General features: G+C 35.5%; 3 protein-coding genes across 8 annotated transcripts; 2 read left to right on the forward strand and 1 right to left on the reverse strand.

The window, feature by feature from the left end:
- The first annotated feature begins 27 nt into the window (after positions 1-27).
- Positions 28-2,135, forward strand: LOC18040179 (aldehyde oxidase GLOX). The gene has a single exon (XM_024184251.1). It carries the CDS (start codon positions 291-293, stop codon positions 1,962-1,964), a length of 1,674 nt encoding a protein of 557 aa, XP_024040019.1. The 5' UTR covers positions 28-290; the 3' UTR covers positions 1,965-2,135.
- LOC18040180 (UDP-glycosyltransferase TURAN) lies at positions 1,858-8,287 on the reverse strand. 6 transcript variants are annotated; one of them, XM_024184252.1, is made up of 17 exons: positions 7,937-8,287; positions 7,470-7,503; positions 7,175-7,230; positions 6,945-7,085; positions 6,632-6,780; positions 6,461-6,550; positions 6,296-6,362; positions 6,150-6,213; positions 5,952-6,060; positions 5,462-5,628; positions 5,270-5,380; positions 5,042-5,103; positions 4,856-4,908; positions 4,662-4,737; positions 4,388-4,516; positions 4,099-4,169; positions 1,858-1,938 (listed from the first exon to the last, which is right to left on the reverse strand). In XM_024184252.1, the coding sequence occupies exons 1-16, from the start codon at positions 8,027-8,029 to the stop codon at positions 4,146-4,148; spliced, it is 1,425 nt and encodes a 474-aa protein (XP_024040020.1). In that variant the 5' UTR covers positions 8,030-8,287; the 3' UTR covers positions 1,858-1,938; positions 4,099-4,145. The 6 variants fall into 6 exon arrangements, with proteins under 6 accessions (XP_024040020.1, XP_024040021.1, XP_024040022.1 ...); XM_024184253.1 differs by lacking the exon at positions 1,858-1,938 and adding an exon at positions 3,276-3,318; XM_024184254.1 differs by lacking the exon at positions 1,858-1,938 and adding an exon at positions 3,297-3,315.
- Positions 8,288-12,048: 3,761 nt separating this feature from the next.
- Positions 12,049-19,174, forward strand: LOC18040270 (serine/threonine-protein kinase EDR1). Its single transcript, XM_006433016.2, has 13 exons — positions 12,049-12,627; positions 13,270-13,692; positions 14,434-14,537; positions 14,808-15,940; positions 16,199-16,239; positions 16,452-16,520; positions 16,690-16,790; positions 16,984-17,062; positions 17,145-17,243; positions 18,082-18,150; positions 18,284-18,333; positions 18,476-18,652; positions 18,739-19,174. The coding sequence occupies exons 1-13, from the start codon at positions 12,226-12,228 to the stop codon at positions 18,872-18,874; spliced, it is 2,883 nt and encodes a 960-aa protein (XP_006433079.1). The 5' UTR covers positions 12,049-12,225; the 3' UTR covers positions 18,875-19,174.
- The last annotated feature ends 51 nt before the right edge of the window (positions 19,175-19,225 follow it).

Consider the following 19,225-nt stretch of genomic DNA (forward strand, 5'->3'; position numbering starts at 1 on the left):
TAAACCTTGCTATGTATGTGTCAGCTTGAAAAGGGGCATGCATCTCTATCATAATCTTGAGCTTCTGATGCACTCAAGAATTGCTGCAACCTTCTATTTTGGCTACATTTCCAAGATTAACACCTGCTGTTTCCTCCAAGCTTTCCTAATTATAATATTATCATTATTAGCTAATATATAGTTCATGTTAATTATCAACTCTCACTTTCCACCAACCCCATCTCTTACAACCAGCGCAACCTAGTAATTCAACTACAGCCCTCCAAAATCTCTATTTTCCTCTACCCACCATGCTCATCAATTTCCTCTGCATCAAATGTCTCTTCCTTCAACTCTCATTCCACTTCATTTTCGTTCCTTTAATTCCATCCCAAGTCCTTCCTCCATACGCTGGCAGCCAAGGTGAATGGAACCTTTTACACGAAAGCATTGGCATTTCAGCCATGCACATGCAACTCCTACATGACAACAGAGTCATCATGTTTGACCGTACCGACTTCGGCCAGTCTAATCTCTCCCTCTCCAGTGGCCGTTGCCGTTTCGACCCTTACGACACCGTCCTCCACACTGATTGCACCGCCCACTCCATCCTCTATGACGTTGCGACCAACGCATATCGGCCTCTTATGGTTCAAACTGACACTTGGTGCTCTTCTGGCTCGGTTCTTCCCAATGGAACCCTAGTCCAATCCGGCGGGTACAATGACGGAGACCATGTTGTTCGTACATTCACCCCATGTGATGATGATCAATGCGACTGGATCGAATTACCACAGCATTTATCAGAACGTAGATGGTATGCTACTAACCAAATCTTACCCGATGGTCGCATAATTATTATTGGGGGAAGAAGACAGTTCAATTATGAATTTTACCCAAAAAGTGATGAAGATTTATCTTTTCCTCAAACTTTCATGCTACATTTCTTATTGGAGACTAGAGATTATGCAGAAAATAATTTGTACCCATTTGTACACCTTTTACCGGACGGGAACTTGTTCATTTTTGCTAATACAAGATCAATATTGTTTGATTACAAGCAAAACAAAGTGTTGAAAGAGTATCCTGAAATCCCCGGGGCTGATCCACGTAACTACCCAAGCACAGGCTCATCAGTTCTGCTTCCATTAGATGAAAGAAACGGCAGCACCAGCGTTCAAGCTGAGATCATGATCTGTGGGGGTGCGCAAAACGCCTCATTTGCACTAGCCACACAAGGAGTCTTTATACGTGCAATTTCTACATGCGGAAGGCTCGTAGTTTCCCATGCAAACCCTAGCTGGGTCATGGAAGAAATGCCACTACCTAGAGTAATGGGTGACATGATTCTTCTCCCTAACGGGGACGTGATCATCATCAACGGGGCACAATTGGGCACTGCTGGATGGGAGCTAGCTCGGGGCCCAATGACCCGGCCGATCATCTACCGTCCATCGGAACAAACTAGCCGCAGATTCTCGGTAATGGAACCATCAACAAGGCCAAGAATGTATCATTCATCTGCTATTTTGTTAACTGATGGCCGTGTACTAATAGGTGGCAGCAATCCTCACATATATTACAACTTTACAAACGTTGTGTACCCAACAGACTTAAGCCTGGAGGCCTACTCGCCGCCATATTTATCAGCCGAGTATGCAACAGTACGGCCAAAAATCCTGTCTTTGAATGAAACAATCGGATACAAGGCGACGTTTCAGGTGCGATTCTCGGTAGAGGAGTATCTTTCAGCGGGCGTTGTGTCAGTGAGACTCATTGCACCATCATTTACCACTCATTCATTTGGAATGAATCAGAGAATGGTTGTGCTGAAGATCCTTGAGGTTTCACATGTAACTTCTTATGTGTATCACCTGGCCGCTGTTGCGCCGTCAACAGCTGAGATTGCTCCTCCAGGATACTATTTGCTGTTTGTTGTGCATGCTGAGATACCTAGTTCTGGAATGTGGGTGAAGATGGAGTGAGATTTCAAGTTTCTGCTACGTGGGTAAAGATTGGGTGATATTTGTTCGGGGTCATTGGCTTATTTTATGTCGTAGGTACTATTATACTCACAAATTTGGGAAGATTATCCAATAGAACGGAAGATTTTAAGAAAATAAATAAATAAGGACAGGGATATTACGGAAATATTTGAACAACACTAAATTATTTAATAAACACTAACTATTGTAATTTGAAAATTAAGTTAATTTGATTATACACTTCTATGGCAAAAAAATTATTATATCTTTACTAATTTGATTAAAGTTATTATTTAAAAATTATATTTACTACATATTGTTCACAATTTTTTCATAGCAGTTGTAACTTAAAAAGATAAAGAAAATCACTACCAAATAAAACCTAAAAAAGATAAAATTGGAACTGTCTCTATCCTAAGAGTGCGGTGAGTAATGATTTTGAATCAAATCATACTGAAGAGACGAAACCCTCATTTCAACATTTTCACTCATCTTTTACAGTGTTCATCCGCAGGATATTGCTTTGAAAATTTGTTTGTATAATTTCATCAGGTTGAATGATTGGTTGATTTTGAACTAGATAACAAACTTGTAATCCTGTTACTTTGCCTCCTCCATCTCTCTCTACCTTCATTTTTAATCTCAATGTAGTTCAAGAAGTTTGAACTTACAATTTGTGTCACTTATATATTCTCTCCATCACTAGATGAAAATTTTCTTGAACAAAAACTATTTTCATTGGATAACTTTTGGTACTTCCCATGAGATCAGATGATGATTCACTGTACATTTCAGCAGCCCAAGTCAAACTATAATTAAAAATGAAAAATTGCAATTTTTTCACAGACTATTATCAGTAATCAAAATTTTGTTTAGTTGGAAAGAGAGGAAGGGGAAAGGAATGTAATTTAAATTCCTTTCTTATTTTCTTTGTTTGATTAACCATAATTTATAAGAATTTAATTTTCATTACAATTTAATATACATCATAATGTGGAATTTAGATTCCACACAAAAAAATAATGAATTTAAATTTCTCTTCTATTGAAAGCCAAAGCATCCAAAATTGCCCCTCCAATCTTTTATTAACTTGTTTAATGTTATCAAATTATTATTATTTCTAATTTTATTTTATCAATTTAATATTGTAGATAATTAATTTTATATTAGTAAAAGTTAAAGCAATGATTTAAATAATTTAATAAAATCACTTTGTTTATTTAATTAAATTTTCAAAAATAAAAATACAAAATTAAGCAATAAAAATACAAATTAAACAGCCGTTGTCGACCACCGCCTCCACCGTCACCTCCGGTACCGTTGGAGTCGCCGGCCAACGAGCAACGTCATACTACTATCATAGAAGCGAAAAAATGAATTCATTTTCCTCAAATCCGATTAAAAGAAATTTGAAAACTTTCTAACTTTCCCAGATCCGGACAAACATAAAGAATTTCAGCCAAATAATTTGTTTTAATCTATAGATCGTCAATTTCTGATAATTTTCATATAATTCTCAAGTTGAAATGGTACAGTAGAGTGGTAGTCGGCGGCGAGACACAACAGCTCCAATGGCGGCGGCAACAAATTTTTTTTTTTTTTGGTTTTTCAAACAAAATTTTAAAATTATAATCTATTAATTTAGAAATTGTTTGTATTATGTCATAATTTATTTAGAAACAAATTAAATTAAACTAATTATAAAATAAAATTATGTTAAAACTTTTAAAATTGAGTTTAATTATAAATATAATTGTATTATTTAAATAATTTTTTATTAGTTATTTATATAGTATATTAAATAAATTTATTGTTTAATTTATTAAATTATCTTTGTGATAAATATTGAAAGTTTAACACTAAAGGGTGAAATTGTCCAAATAAAAAACAAGGCATTTCCTTTCTTTGTATAATTTTTTAACAAATCAAACATAAGAAAAGAATTTCAATATATTCTCCTCTCCTTTCTTCCACTTTCCTCTCCTCTCATTTCCTTATTTTTCTTCAAACCAAACACCACCTCAGTACTTACTCATTATGATTTATAAACAAACTATTTCAGTTGAAGATTGGGAGAACTACCGCATACTTCATGTGATATATATTACTATAGTTCAATACAAAATAAACTCACTGAATCTGCTGTCATCACAGACTTTAGATTATTCTGAAGACCCAATGTCAATCATCAAATTGAGAAATAACCTGCAGGTTCAAATCCCTTTTGTTGAGGAGTTTCACGAGCATGTGCAATGTAAAAGAAAACAATGCACTTCAAGGTGCAAGAAATGTGACAAAAAGCTAGGAATTAGAGATAGTACAATAAGTGAATGGTGTATGTGCGAGCCCTATATAGACCAAATGACTATCATTATGCAAAAATGACACAGACAATTATAGACATCTTACAAGAATAAAATTACCTCTGTTATCAGCGGCTTGGCATGCTCTTCCCATTCAGTAGCCCACCTTGCTGACAAGCCCATTTCCAATGTACCATTCCTCAACTTCTTTAGAACATCAGAATCATCTGGAAAGCCCTTAAAGAGCATCTGCACGGATTTAATAGTGGAAAGATCAGAATATCTGCCTAAGAATCTTCTAAGAACTTGGCTTAATGATAAGGTAACAGACCTTGAATCTGTCATTTCTCAAATCGATGAATTAGCATACATTGTGCACATCAGACAAACTTACCAAAAGTTGATCAGCTAGCTCTGAAGATGATGAAAAGAGAAGGCCGTTTTTATCCACTTTAACTAGTTCTTCAATGCTGCATACGGTCAATGCAGTAACGTTTGCCAAAGAGAATGCAGCATTAAACAAAATATAGCATCTCTAAAGAGACCATCATACAGAAGTTACTGAAGAGATAAGAAACAAGGATTTACCAAGAGTAAGAAACAGCACAAACAGGCAGCCCACAACCGAACATGTCCACAACCTGGAAGCCAAGATCAGAAATTTCAGTCAATGATGTAAAGTGAGAGATTCCTTTTATAGCTGCAATTCCTTTTTCATTTTTTAACATGAACATACAACTTCAAGCTATAACGGGAATACCAACAATAACACACCTTCATGGGGAGGTCCAGCCCTGATGATGAAGTATGCAGACAAACTCCTAAGTCTGCTGACCCTATAAATATGGGAAAGATAAATTAAATAAACTACTCGAAGAAAAAGTAAAGAAACTGCAAAACAGGATACAGACTGAGAACACCCAAGAACAAGAAAGGGGATGGGTGGGGAGAGTAGAAATGGAAAAGAGAAAACAGCACTAAAGTGAGAAAAAAATGACCTACCAAGAAGCAATGGATAGTCTTCAGCTGACAGCCACATGGTACGGAATGCCACTCGTTTGAGGCGTAACCTCCTTATTTTCTCTTCATAACTTTCCTTGTCAGGCCCTTTGCCTTAATGGAGAAAGACAAATCCAAAGTAAATAGTTGCCCTTGTGGTTATTGTCATTGCTTAAGAAACGGAAGAATTATTACCTGTAATTATGAACAACAACCTAGGGTACAAGTATTGCTTTCCATCAGAAATTTCCTTCAAAAAAACCTCTTCATTAGTTGAATCATCTTCATTCAGTATTGCAGCAACACGTCTATCATACATTAGTGCTGCTTCCAAAAGAATACCAAAATCTTCATCTGGAGTCCTGAAAAAACAGGTCAGTACCTACACTAAGTCACCAATCTCACCAAAGTTCAATAAGAAGAATATTTGTAATCAATTTATGTGAATAAGAAGAATAAATTCAATAAGAAGAAGAACAAAAAAAATCACCAGCAAGAGGCTAATGCACAAAGTGGCATTTATACCATATAACCATGGACACTATAAAGACACAATATGCAGTAGTAATAAAAAGGCACCAACAAGCAAGAATCAACATCATTGACGAGAAATACCAAAGCAATGTGTAACATATACATTTGCCAAGTGTTTACACTACTAAAAAATTTGCAAAGATGAGCTCACCAACTTGTGCTGCTTACAACAACGGCAGGTCTGTTTGGCTTCAAGAAAACATCAGTGCCAGCCAGACTAGTGAATATAGTCTCATCTGCCTTCTGGCCTTCCATTCCTGCTAGCGAAAATTGATAGAGCAAAGAATTGCTAATCATTATCAAATATGGGAGTTACAGAAACACAGAATTACTTGTTGATCAAACTCACCATTACTGACACAATCTTGAACACCCAGAGGCTGATGTAGGTTCTTGTTCAATCTACAGAACAACTAAAAGTAATCCACAATTTATAAATGTTTTTTCAGATCAATTATTCTGGATCAGATCTTTGCTTTGAAACATGTAATTTACCTCATGCTTCTCCTCAAGTGATGTAGGATGAAAGAATTCAGGCGGCTGATCATACAATACAGTGGCTCTATCAATTTGACCCAAAAAGAAAATATTCATCATCAGAATACTACATAAAAAGTTATATTGTGGAAAAGAATTGTGACTTTGAGCTGACCCTCTTACTTAATTCCCCAGTTTTGAGCCAATTCATGTTGCATTGCTTGTGTTACACAAAGAGAACCATTTGCCATCTTCCCATAATACTTCTCAATCCTAAGCACAGAAAAGCTACATCAGCGCAGCTAAAGATAGTTGTATTAAAAAGAAATATGTAAATGTGAACTATATTGGTACCATCGGTATATTGAAACAAAGTGACTTCTTCTTCCAAGGGACAAACTGAGCAACGTATATCCAAAATTATGCCAATCAACGATAAATGCCGATCGCCTAAGTGAACTTGCCCATTTTACAGCCACTAAGGTTGGAACAGAAGGGGGATTCTACATAAGCAAAGACCATGAAAGACAAGAAGTTAAAAAGGACTTTCTTAATAGGAATGAGACAGGTCAAGGATAGGGGCAGATGATGAAAGAATCAGTAATAAGTATCACAACTGCATTGTAAAAGAAACACCAAATTTCCTCTAAGTAAATGAAAAGCTCACCTGCACCAAAAATACATCAGGAGATGCAATTTTTACGCAAAGAAACCAAAGAAGCATGAAAAACTGAATCAATGGCTTCAGCAGAAGCAGTACGGGTTTAAGCACCTTTGGTAAGCCTCGAGGAATAGTTGGCCACTGTGTCTGCGATTTATTTTAGAAGGAAAAGACAAATTATACAAAATTTAATGAACCAAAAATCTCATCCTCACAAGATTTGACCATGTTAGTACCATTGTGTGAATATGAATAGATGGATGCTCAAGAATAGCAGCATGAGGCTTCGAACCTATCCGAAAATTCAAATTGCATTAGTACACTCTATCACTCTCATAAAGAAATAAACTAGTTACAAATAGCCCTTCGACCCAGCATCTACCAACCAAATTCAGTTCTTGCAAGTGATGAAACAAAATTAACAATTCTACAAACATGAGGGTGCAGCATCTGTAATGTTGTTGCATCATGCCCATGGGTGAATTGAAAAGAAGAAATTCTACGTAAATTATCTTGTTTAGAAATATATACCTCCATAAGCAACAACGTCAACTTCAAGAGACATCTGCAATATATAAATTAAAAAAACTCAAAGATCAATCATACGAAAATCTTCGAGTAATAGACTGAAAACAACATAGAAAATGCCATAGAGGAGACATGAAATCGTTATAAAATAACTTCACTAGTATTATCAAATCATAAGCTCAAAGTGAATTGGATATGAATCACATACGTGACTACAAATTGAACCCTTAATTCTGAATTGAATCTCATCAAAGATAAGCTAAATAGTAAGCATTATGACCAAGTTGTACCGAACTAGAACAAGAAGCTTCCTCCAGGTTTAATATCATAAGCAAAACTCCTTCATTCAACAATTACATTTAATCAAACGAATTAAACATACAAAATACTGAAAGAACAATAACAACCATCAGCTCTTCGACACGTGTACATGTATGTATGGTATCTATCTGTGTATGTGATAAAATTACCTGACGAGCGAGAGAGAGAGCTTGATACTGCATACGAGGACTGCGCCCGAGATCGCCTAGAACCACCACACAAGCTCTGCCGCGTCTTCCCATTTTTGTTTCTCTTTTTTGACCTTCTTTCTCCGCAATTGTATGCAATGCAGAATATAGAGCGTGAGGTTTTGAGCGGTGGCGCGGTAGTGTGCTGCAACCACCGATGGTGACGTACGGGTGGTGTCGCGATTCAAGTAAGGGGCTGACGACGGTGATGATGAGGATTGAGGTCGTCGTGATCGCCACGCTAACTGTGAAAGTGTGATGCTGGTGGTGGCCTGGTGCGGTGGTGGGGGTGTGTGTTATGTTTAGTTTGGCGATTAGTTTTTATTTTTTGTTTCTTTTTTACCCTTAATTTTGGGTTAATTTTTAATACGCCCATCATTTTTGATAAATGTCGATATACGCACATAAGGTTCTGCATGTCATCAAACATGCCCAACCATCACACGAAAGACATAATGTCCAATTCAATCTTTAAATTAACCTAAGTCTTATTTGGTATTAAAGTGACATAGTTTTAAGATACAATTATTGTGTAAACAAAGAGGTAACTATGAAATTAAAATTGATATTGTGTAAATAAAGAGGTAATTACGAAATTAAAATTGATAGTGTGTAATAAATCTAATTTTTAAATAATAATTTTAATAAAATTATTAAAAATATTATAGGTTTTATAACATTCAAGTATAAAATTAACTTAACATAACTTCCAAACAATAATAGTTAGTACTTACTAAATATTTTAATGATATAATTTTTAAATTACAATTTCTTAACCTCAATAGTAAATGAAGGCCTAATTTAAATATTGTTAAAATAGTCAATTTCCATCGCCACCACTAAGTTTTGACAAAATATCAATGCACATCCACAAATTTTAATATGCCATTAAGTCAAACACATATTCCGTTCAAAATATGTAAGGACAACGGAGAAGTTCGATTGATGGGCGTGATATGATAACATGTTAAGACTTATGAGTGTGTGCCATCTCATCACCCGTCAGCCGGTAGCTCTCTAGTCCGTGCCCGCAGGGCCGCATAGGCATTCGATGCCGTTCGGTGTTTGGATCTTGAAACTATTCACTTGGGTCTGCTGGTCTGGTAGTCAGTAGGGCCTCAGAACCAAACCCAAACTTAGGCCCGCAGTCCATTATCAAACTTTTTAAACAATTGGTTTCCATTAGAGCTGGCAAAACGGGTCATCGGGTCGTGTTCGTGTCGTGTCAGCTTCGTGTCGTGTCAAATTTAGGTCGACTCAAACCCGACCCATTTAATAATCGTGTCAAAATATTGAGACCCAAACCCAACACAGAAAAATAATCGGGTTACCCAATAACCCGTTTAATATCTATATATTGAATAAAAGTTACATCAAATATTTACACAATATCATACATTTATCGATACATAAATACATACATACATACATTTATCGATATTATAAAATATACATATCTACCAATATATTACACATTTACACTATTGAGGTTTTAATTATATATATATATATATATATATATATATATATAATATTATATATCAATATTATAAAATATACATGTCTATTAATTTTTACACATTTACACTATTGAAGCTCTAAATGTATGTAAAATTTTATAAATAAAACACTGTGTTTATATTCACCCTTTTAAAGAATAAAAAAAAGAAAATCATCTCTAATATTTGAGTTTTAATTATAAGAATATGTAAATTATTTTAAAATAGAAAATATAATCGGGTCATTGATCGGGTAAATGGGTCAAGAATTTTAACCCAAACCCGACACGGAAAAAAATCGTGTTGACCCGGACCCGACCCATTTAATAATCGTGTTAAATTTGACGACCCATACCCATTTATTTATGTCGTGTTCGTGTCGGGTAATCGGGTTGTGTCAAATTTTGCCAGCTCTAGTTTCCATGTGCATCGGCTGAAATTCTTTTTCACCAAAATGAAAAATGCTTTTTTTTAAAATTATATTACATGAGACTACAACTGATATTTACAATCAAATAATTATTAGCACTAATTTTTATAAAATTTTATATAGCATTACCCCATAATTGTTACCCTCTCTAATATTCACAGGACACCAACTCCACTTATATTTCGAAAGAGAAAAAATTACGTTCACTCAAATTTAAAGAAGAAATTAAACCTCAATAATACTAACTGAACCACTATATTTTCTAAATAGTATATCAACACCATTTATTGGATGAGGTATTTGAGAATGTCATTAGTTCAGTTAATAAAATTTTTTAAGTTCATATAAGAGGTCTTGAGTTTAAATTCTATTTATAAAATGGACAATGAATAAAATTAACAGTCGTATAATGTTTGAAAATAAAAATATATGTGAGGTGACATTTATTTACTGAACAATATAATAGATTAAAAAGTATCAACCACTTTTAGATTAAGTGGTTCATACCTTCTTTTCTCATTAAAGTATAGGTTGTTATACTATAAATTTTAGAGGACCAAAACATAAATTATCTATGCTGCATAGCCAAATATAATCTACTATTCTTTATCTTTTTCAAGTTTTTCATTTTGCCCATGTTTCCGCCTTATCCATAACCATAATTTTGGTTTAAGGTGTTTGTAATATATGTTTTAGGGTGAAAAATAAAATTTTCTCTTCACAAAAGTAAAAAGCTTCGGTTACTAAATAAGAATTATTTTTTGCTTAATTTTTTTTAATGAAAAGATAATAGTTACCGGGCTAAATTTGATTAGGGTGGTGATATTCCTCACCTTCATTTTTTTTAAATTAATTGCACTACATTATAAATACACTCCATTAAATTTTAAAATAAGAATAATGAAATCCCTTGTAATAAATAACAAAAGAATTAATACTTTGAAATATTTTAAATATGTTTTTTTTTTATTTTTATGTCTTCAATCTATTTAGACTTATTTTCAATTTTCTACTGGTTTAAGTCGTCATGGAATTGAATGCAAATATGGAAATTCATTGCTTATTTTGTAAAAGCCTACAGAGTTTAAATTCGGAAAATTCTAGTTACAATTACTTACGATCTAGTTAGTTGGCAATTATTGTTGTGTAACCTAAGCTTTTTCCTCTTGTGAAGAGAAAATTTTTGTAATTGAAAACTCTATTGTTATTGTAATTTTTCAATAATAGCTCATTATTGTTGTGTTAGTAATAAGTTTAATGTTTAAACAATAATGTCATATTGTCATGGCAACAACAATAGTAAATTATTAACCGTAAGTAAATATGTAGCGGTGACAGTAAATATTAACAGTTTTACATTTACATGATCATTGGAGAGTGTCGTTGCAGCAACAAGGATTCTCTTCGTTCATTGATATGATCATTGCATTTGACAATCTTCAGCCTTTTCTTCCTATTAGGTGGAGAATTAAACAAATCCTAGTTGTTAATTAAAATTCTAAAATGTTTGGATATGGTGGGGCTATCTCAACCCGTATCTAGTTTATGGATGCACTTCAATATTTAGAGAACACCTTAATCTAAATTCTAAACAATGAAATTAAAATCGATTTAGTTATGAAATGATGTGTTTTTTTTTTACAATCCATGTGTTACATATTTAAATTTTCATTTCTTTATCATACAACACGATACTTGATAAATTGAATGCATCAAGTTTAGATAAAAACAACTTCTAATTTTTTGAAGATCATAATTATGCATTTTTGTGATGTCAGACGATGATCAATACGTACAAATTCTTGTGTCATAAATATAAATCCCGATTAAACTCTCAAAGCACACGCGTCTAAGAATTTAATTACACGTTTCAAACATGCACGAGTCGATCTTAATTTTACGTTTTACTTAAAAGGGGTCTGCACAAACACGCCCTTAACAATCCTGCGTGTCACTTTCAATAGGACCCTCCCATCGCCACGTATCCGACATGCTTCCACCTCAGCAGCCGCATTGGGTCTTTTCATTGGTGGGTTTATACGTCCACCATCAAACCATGCGCATGTCAGCATCGATGGTAGTTTCATAATTAAAAGAAGTTTAAGGGGTGTTAAGTTAGAAGTCAATCCTATATAGTTTCATACCGGCCGCGTTAAGTTTTTTTCCCTCCCTTGGTGCTTTCCTCTCCCTTGACCTCTCAGACACCAAACGAAAGAGAGCGAGAGAAACTGAGAGAAAATCAGCGATAAAGTGAGAAAGTAGAGAGAAGAAGTGACAGTGAGTGAGGAACTATATAGAGAGAGAAAGAGAGAGATTGAGAAATGAGAAACATTTTCAAGAAGCTACACATAGGAAGCAACCATGAGTCGAATCGGACGAACGAAACCCTAGCCTCGACGACTTCGTGCGCCACTGATCACAATCGTACCTCATCGTCATCATCAAACGCCGCTCCGCCGAGTCCGTCGGCGTCTGCGGCAACGGCAGCATCATCGCCAGCTCCCGTGGTGTCATCGGGCAGTCGGACAGACTACATGACGTCGGAGGAGGAGTTTCAAGTGCAGCTAGCGATGGCGATCAGTGCGTCGTCGTCGAATTCTGAGGATTTTTCAGAGAAGGACCAGATCCGAGCTGCGACGCTGTTGAGTTTGAATAATCGGAGGAGTGATTTGGGGAGGGATAAGGCTGATGTGGCAGCCGAGGGTTTGTCTAGACAGTATTGGGTAATAGTTTTGGAGCTCAATTTGAGTGAATTCAGCTGTTTACCTTTTTCAATTTTATTGAGTGTGATTCATTTTATCTTATTAACTTGAATTCAGCTGTTTTTTTTTTTTTTTTAACTTGGGTTTTGCTCATTTTAATTAATTGTTGAATAAGGTAAATTTGTTAATTGTTTGGAATAAATTTGAATTTGCGGTATTAGCTGTAGTATTGGCTAGTGATATTAATTAGGTTGCCTTTTTCATTTTGAAGCAATGTGGTCAATTGAAACTTCTTGAGCCCTCCATGCAGTGAAAGGTAGTGAATGAGGTTGAATTGTCGGATATGTGCCTCTAGGTATTTGATTTTACGTTGATGTTGATTATTGAAACTAAGAGTTTAATTGACAGTTAACTAGGGGGAAAATGCTAAATTGACATGGTTTTAGTTTTTGGAAGTGTTTGCTAATTTAGTTTTTGCCGCACCTATGTCATGAAACTCTTTAAATGTTTCCTGATATTACTGCCTGATGTTATGAAAATCTTTAAATGTTTCTTGGCGTTAGTGCTTGGTTGTGTTCTGCCGGTGTATTCTGATATGGAATAAGATTAATGCTCTTGTAGTTCTGTATTGCTTGACTTGCCGTTGGTTTTTTGTTTCACTAGGAATACAATGTTCTTGACTATGAGGAGAGGGTTGTGGATGGTTTTTATGATATATATGGACTCTCTACAGATCCATCAACCCAGGGGAAATTGCCATCTCTTGCACATCTTGAGTCAAATCTAGGGAATTCTGGTTTTGAAGTTGTGATTGTTAATCGAACAATTGATCATGCCTTGGAAGAGTTAGTTCAAGTTGCTCAGTGTATTGCATTGGATTTGCCTGCTACCGATGTGGGTATCTTGGTACAACGACTTGCTGACCTTGTCAACGGGCATATGGGTGGGCCAGTAAAGGATGCTAATATAATGTTGGCCAGGTGGATGGAAAGAAGCACGGAGCTGAGGAGATCTCTTCAGACAAGTGTGCTGCCAATTGGGTCCATAAAAATTGGCCTTTCTCGACATCGTGCTTTGCTTTTCAAGGTTGGCTGTTTACTGACTTGTTATATTTAATTTAATCAAGCTTCTTGAGCCATCCTCATTGAGCCAAGATTGTTATGATCTGCATAAAATAGTATGTGTATTCTTTTAAATCATTTCTTTTTCCAATGCATATAACACTCAGAGCTATTGAACCATTTTTACTTAAGTAATGCACGTCTTGGTTGCTTGTGGCAAGGTGTTTCAGTTGCTTGGTGTGAGCATTTAAATTGTGTTATTTATTTATTTTATTATTATTGTTTGAAGGGGTGGGGGGTTTATGACGAGCCTCTAAGGAGCTCGAATTTTTAAACTTTGAGTGTTGAACTAGCCATTGTCCCTCGTCTTGATTTGGGGATTTCTTGCATGGTGCGGCACTCTCAAATGTCCCTTCGCTATCTGAAAACAAGATGTTGTGTATGTTTAGGGATAATTTACAAGTTTTAAGGTTGAAAATATTTGGAAGATCTTAAAATATTGGTTTGATATATTATGTGGCTCTGATATCTTATGTAAATATCCGTTTCATTCCTCTAGTATTTGTCATTCTATGTATGGAACTGTTTAGAATGAAACTATTAAAAGTATCCACTGAAAGCATATATTTTGTCTAAGTTCTGTTTTATGAACTTCTGGCGCGGTAGTTTTGCTTAGGTTATTTGGTAATCTTACTATTTTACGAGACTATATTTATGTGTGTACCGTATCTTTGGATATTTAACTTATTTGTTTACTTGAATGTAGGTATTGGCTGACAGTATAAGGTTACCTTGCAGACTTGTAAAAGGTAGCCATTACACTGGTGTGGAGGATGATGCTGTCAACATAATAAAGCTGGAGGAGGAAAGGTTTTGCTTGCTTACACTTGACATACAACAACTAGTATTCATATGTTTTAATTTCTTTAATTTCTGTAAGCCTTTTTATCCTTTTTGGTATGTGCTTAGTATTTTGAAAGTAAAATAATGTTATCAACATAATTTTATTGTTCTTTGCTACCAGATAAGAAATGTAACCCCTCTCTAAATTTAGTTATGCAGATGAATATGTGCTATTTGGCTTTATGTTTCCATGTTATTCTTCTGTGCATTTCTAATATATACTTTCTTTGCTTTCAGGGAATTTTTGGTTGATCTCATGGCTGCTCTGGGGACACTTATTCCTGCAGATATTTTAAGTGCAAAGGATACTGCCTTCAAGCCCTATAACCCATTAATAAGCAAAATCCCAATTCTCCGGACCTCTAATGACTTTGGAGCTGTATACTCCAAACCAAAGCCTTTACATGCTGAAGGCAGTAGCCAAAACTCTACAGTGGATGGTAGCTTGCCTCTGAATGGAGGATCTACTTCGGAAAAGGCAGAATCCTTACCTTCATTCCCTAGTCCCATTTATGAACCTGGTGCTGCTTTGTCTGGAATACCTAGTAGAGTGACTCCTAATCAATCAGATTATCTTTCCTCATCGACCATTGGGACTTCTCTGTATAAAGGGGGTCGTGGGCCCAATGCAGTTGGTGATGGTGCAAGGATGAATGTCAATGTAGTCCCATATGGTCAAACTGGTCAGGAGGACTCTAGAAGCCTTTTTGCAGATCTTAATCCATTTCAGATAAAAGGAGCTGGCAAAACTTCCTTGCATAAGAACCCTACAGAGAGTAAAGTTGAAGAGTTTCAAAGTCACAGAATCAACCCTGTCTCTGGTCGACCCCCCATACCAATGATGCGGAAGAACCAACATCCTTACAATGAAGTCCCTAGAAAAAAGGAGTACAGTTACATGGAGGGCATCTTACCTAAAATTAACCGTGAACCTAACAATAATCTATCGACTTCAGCTTCCACCAGCTCTACGTCTGAAAATTTTAATCCTCATAGTTTCAAGCCATCTAATGATGCAAATATTTCGAGCAAAGATAGTGAATCCAGGAGTGCTTTGAGTGGTAGTGGCCCATCATTGGCTTCTAGCACAAGTCAGTTAAATGGGCCACCTTTGGTTGAAGATTTGAGCTCCAATTCAAAGGAAGAAAATCCTAAGAATGTGGAGGATCATGAAATTGGTTACCATGACCGCAGAAAGTGCACGCATGATAGATTTATGGGAACTAATCTGAAACTGAGAGATCTTGAAAGTCCAAGCTCGTCTGTCGATTCCAGCACAAGCAGGGTTGATCAAATCTTTGATGATGTTGATGTGTGTGAATGTGAAATTCCATGGGAAGACCTGGTTCTTGGTGAAAGGATTGGACTAGGTAGTGCATATGGTCTTTTATGGTTCTTTACATCATTTGGAAATCTTGGTTTAGCTGTCACTAAGAATAATTTTATCAATTTCTTCTGCTTGAAATGAAAGGTGTACATCATTATAGGCTATACTATTGGTTCTATACTTGCAATAGTTTTTAGGAGCTCTCATGATGTTTTAATTGCAGTTGCATTGCTGTATGCTTAATTACACCAGGAGTACTATTTCTTTTTCATACTTTTTTTGTTCCCCATTTTCTGTATAGGTTCATATGGAGAGGTCTACCATGCTGATTGGAATGGCACGGTTAGTTTTGTTTGCTTTTTCCTTTTTCCAGTTGTGAACTGTCTCCTTTTCTAATTCATCCTTATCTATTTGACTAGACAACTAATGCCCTGGTATCGTTAATGTTTGGTATTATTATTTATTTTAATAAATTCTTCAGCAGAGACACTATGTTGGGTTATCATTGCTTGTTTATGCTAATAACAAGCTGTTGAATTGTTGTTGAACAACAGGAGGTTGCGGTGAAGAAGTTCTTAGATCAGGATTTCTCAGGTGCTGCTTTGCTTGAGTTCAAAAGAGAGGTAAGCATTGATTTAGCTTTTTATATATTGATCTGTAATAATTTTTCTCTTTTCTCTATAAGTGTATAAAACAACATAAATAGTAGTTTATGTCCCCAGGATCATGGCTTTAAACTTCTCATAAGTGTAGAATTATCATCCCTGGATTTGATTTTGTTATGTAATGTAGGTAAAGATAATGCGGAGACTGCGGCATCCAAATGTTGTCCTTTTTATGGGTGCTGTTACCCGTCCTCCAAATCTCTCTATCATTACTGAGTTTCTTCCAAGGTATGATTATGTGCCTTCGCTTTGTCATATCTTCTCACTGAGATAACTTTTTCTGGCCTGCAAAGTCGAATATGTGATGCTGACGGTTCTTTGTGATTTCCCCAGCTTGTTTATGGTTTTGGTATCACAATACTTAGCTGTACATGTTCTATGTTAATATTTTAAGTTGTTTCAATGATGTTTACGTTTCCAGAGGAAGCTTATTTCGGATTCTTCATCGTCCTCATTGTCAAGTTGATGAAAAGCGTAGAATAAAGATGGCTCTTGATGTGGTATTTGACTGTCTAACTCATCATTCCTACTGGTTATTATTAATTGTTTGTAGCAAGCCTCAAATCTTTTGTTTTTGTGCAGGCAAGGGGTATGAACTGCTTACATACCAGCACCCCAACAATTGTCCACCGAGATTTAAAGTCACCTAATCTTTTGGTTGATAAAAACTGGAATGTCAAGGTACATGCCCCGATTTCTTGCTTATCTGAACCTCTTCTTCTTTCTTTTAATTACATTACTGTTTGTTGCCTTTTTATTCTTATTCGTTTTTCTATTTTTATTTTGCTGCTGTAAGTAAAGTTGCAAAAACCCGTGAGATATTTCCGTCATGTTAATTTGGTGGGAGTCGGCCTGGTTGTTGACTTGCAAAATTTTGAATTATGTAGGCTTATTTAGTATTTACTGGCGGTTTGTAGAGTTAAATATTCCAGTGTAGATTTTAGTTCCATTGCATGATTTGCTATTTGCCTATTTATTTGTATTGTGAAGTCATTAATAAAGGCCCTATGTCTACTGTGAAGTCACTTGTACAATGCAAATGTGTGATTTGAAAGCTGTATGCTTCAGAAAAACTTTCTCAGCATCTTTTTCTATTTCTCGTGCCTTCAGATCTCGCTCCTTAAAATTCTTTTCAGCTAGTTTGTGACAGGATGCTCATACTCCTTAAATCTGCGAGGCTAACTAAGTTGAGTCAATTTTTTCTTTCCTTGTAGCAAAGTTAAGCTGGATTTTGGTTTGTGGGTGGGTAAATAATCTCTAAAAATCTGATCGACAAGTTGAGCTTAGGATTTTTAACTGGTAGCCTTTTGTTCTAATGGATACTGTATGAGAGAAAATTTATGAGTTGAGCTTGGGACGATTATTAGCTGCACTTTTTCCCCCTAGTGGATGGCCATAGAGTCGATTTCTTGATAGTTGAAAGCAAAAACAATTTAAAAGAAACTAATGTCTTAATATGCTTTTGGAATTAGTTTTTTGTGGTATGTTTTTTGACAGAATGTAGTATCTAACTATGCAGGTTTCTGATTTTGGGTTGTCACGCTTGAAACACAATACCTTTCTGTCTTCCAAATCAACTGCAGGAACGGTGAGAACCAAAGACTATCATTAAGTGTATTCTTTTACATATATAACAAATATATATATATATAATAAAGCTATTATGCAGTATTTATCTTCATCCTTCCATTTATCTGATTGAGTCATCTTGAATGTGTCAGCCTGAATGGATGGCACCTGAAGTTCTTCGGAATGAGCCCTCTAATGAAAAGTGAGTTACTAGATTTCTATTTGGCTTTCTGAGCATCACTTACTTAAACATCTGGAGTTATGAATATTTTCATCGTCTAGAAGTGACAGACAATGAGTTTTATTGTACCACCTAAATATAATGTCTCCTGTTCTGTATTTAGGTGTGATGTTTATAGCTTTGGGGTCATTTTGTGGGAGCTTGCAACTCTGAAATTACCTTGGATTGGAATGAACCCAATGCAAGTAGTGGGTGCAGTTGGATTCCAGAACCGTCGTCTGGAGATTCCCAAGGAACTTGATCCCTTGGTTGCAAGGATAATTTGGGAATGCTGGCAGACGTAAGTTAATGAAGTTCAAATGGTAAAAATGCTGTATATTGAGTAATAGATTAATTTACTCTTCCTTCTGTATTTTTTCTCCCCAGTGATCCAAGCTTGCGTCCATCATTTGCACAGCTCACGGTAGCTCTGAAACCCTTGCAGCGGCTGGTCATCCCTTCACATCCGGACCAGCCAAGCTCAGCTCTCCCACAAGAGATTTCAGTAAATTCTACTCCTTGAGATGTCTCAGTTTGTCAATTGTGAATAAAGAGACATTGTTTTTCTTGCTCGAGTGATTTAAAATAGGAATGTCAATATTAGGATAAAAAAGGAGAAGTATACAGAAAAAGAACTTGTAGGCAAAATGTTTGTGTTAAGTAATTTGGGCATTGCTGCTGCTGCCGCCCAAAGATGGCAACAGGGTTTCTTTTTGTACAGAGCAGTTTCAATAGTGTTCCCGCGGGGTCCAAAACATTGTTAATATGTGTGTATATGTTTCTACTGTTTAAAAGACAGAAATGGAAGTGTAATTACGTGTTATTTGGTGTGGTATAAATTAGAATTATGAATTTTTTTTTTTAAATTATCATT

Source organism: Citrus clementina, unplaced genomic scaffold (genome assembly GCF_000493195.1).
Source record: "Citrus clementina cultivar Clemenules unplaced genomic scaffold, Citrus_clementina_v1.0 scaffold_5, whole genome shotgun sequence".
Classification (NCBI taxonomy): domain Eukaryota; kingdom Viridiplantae; phylum Streptophyta; class Magnoliopsida; order Sapindales; family Rutaceae; genus Citrus; species Citrus x clementina.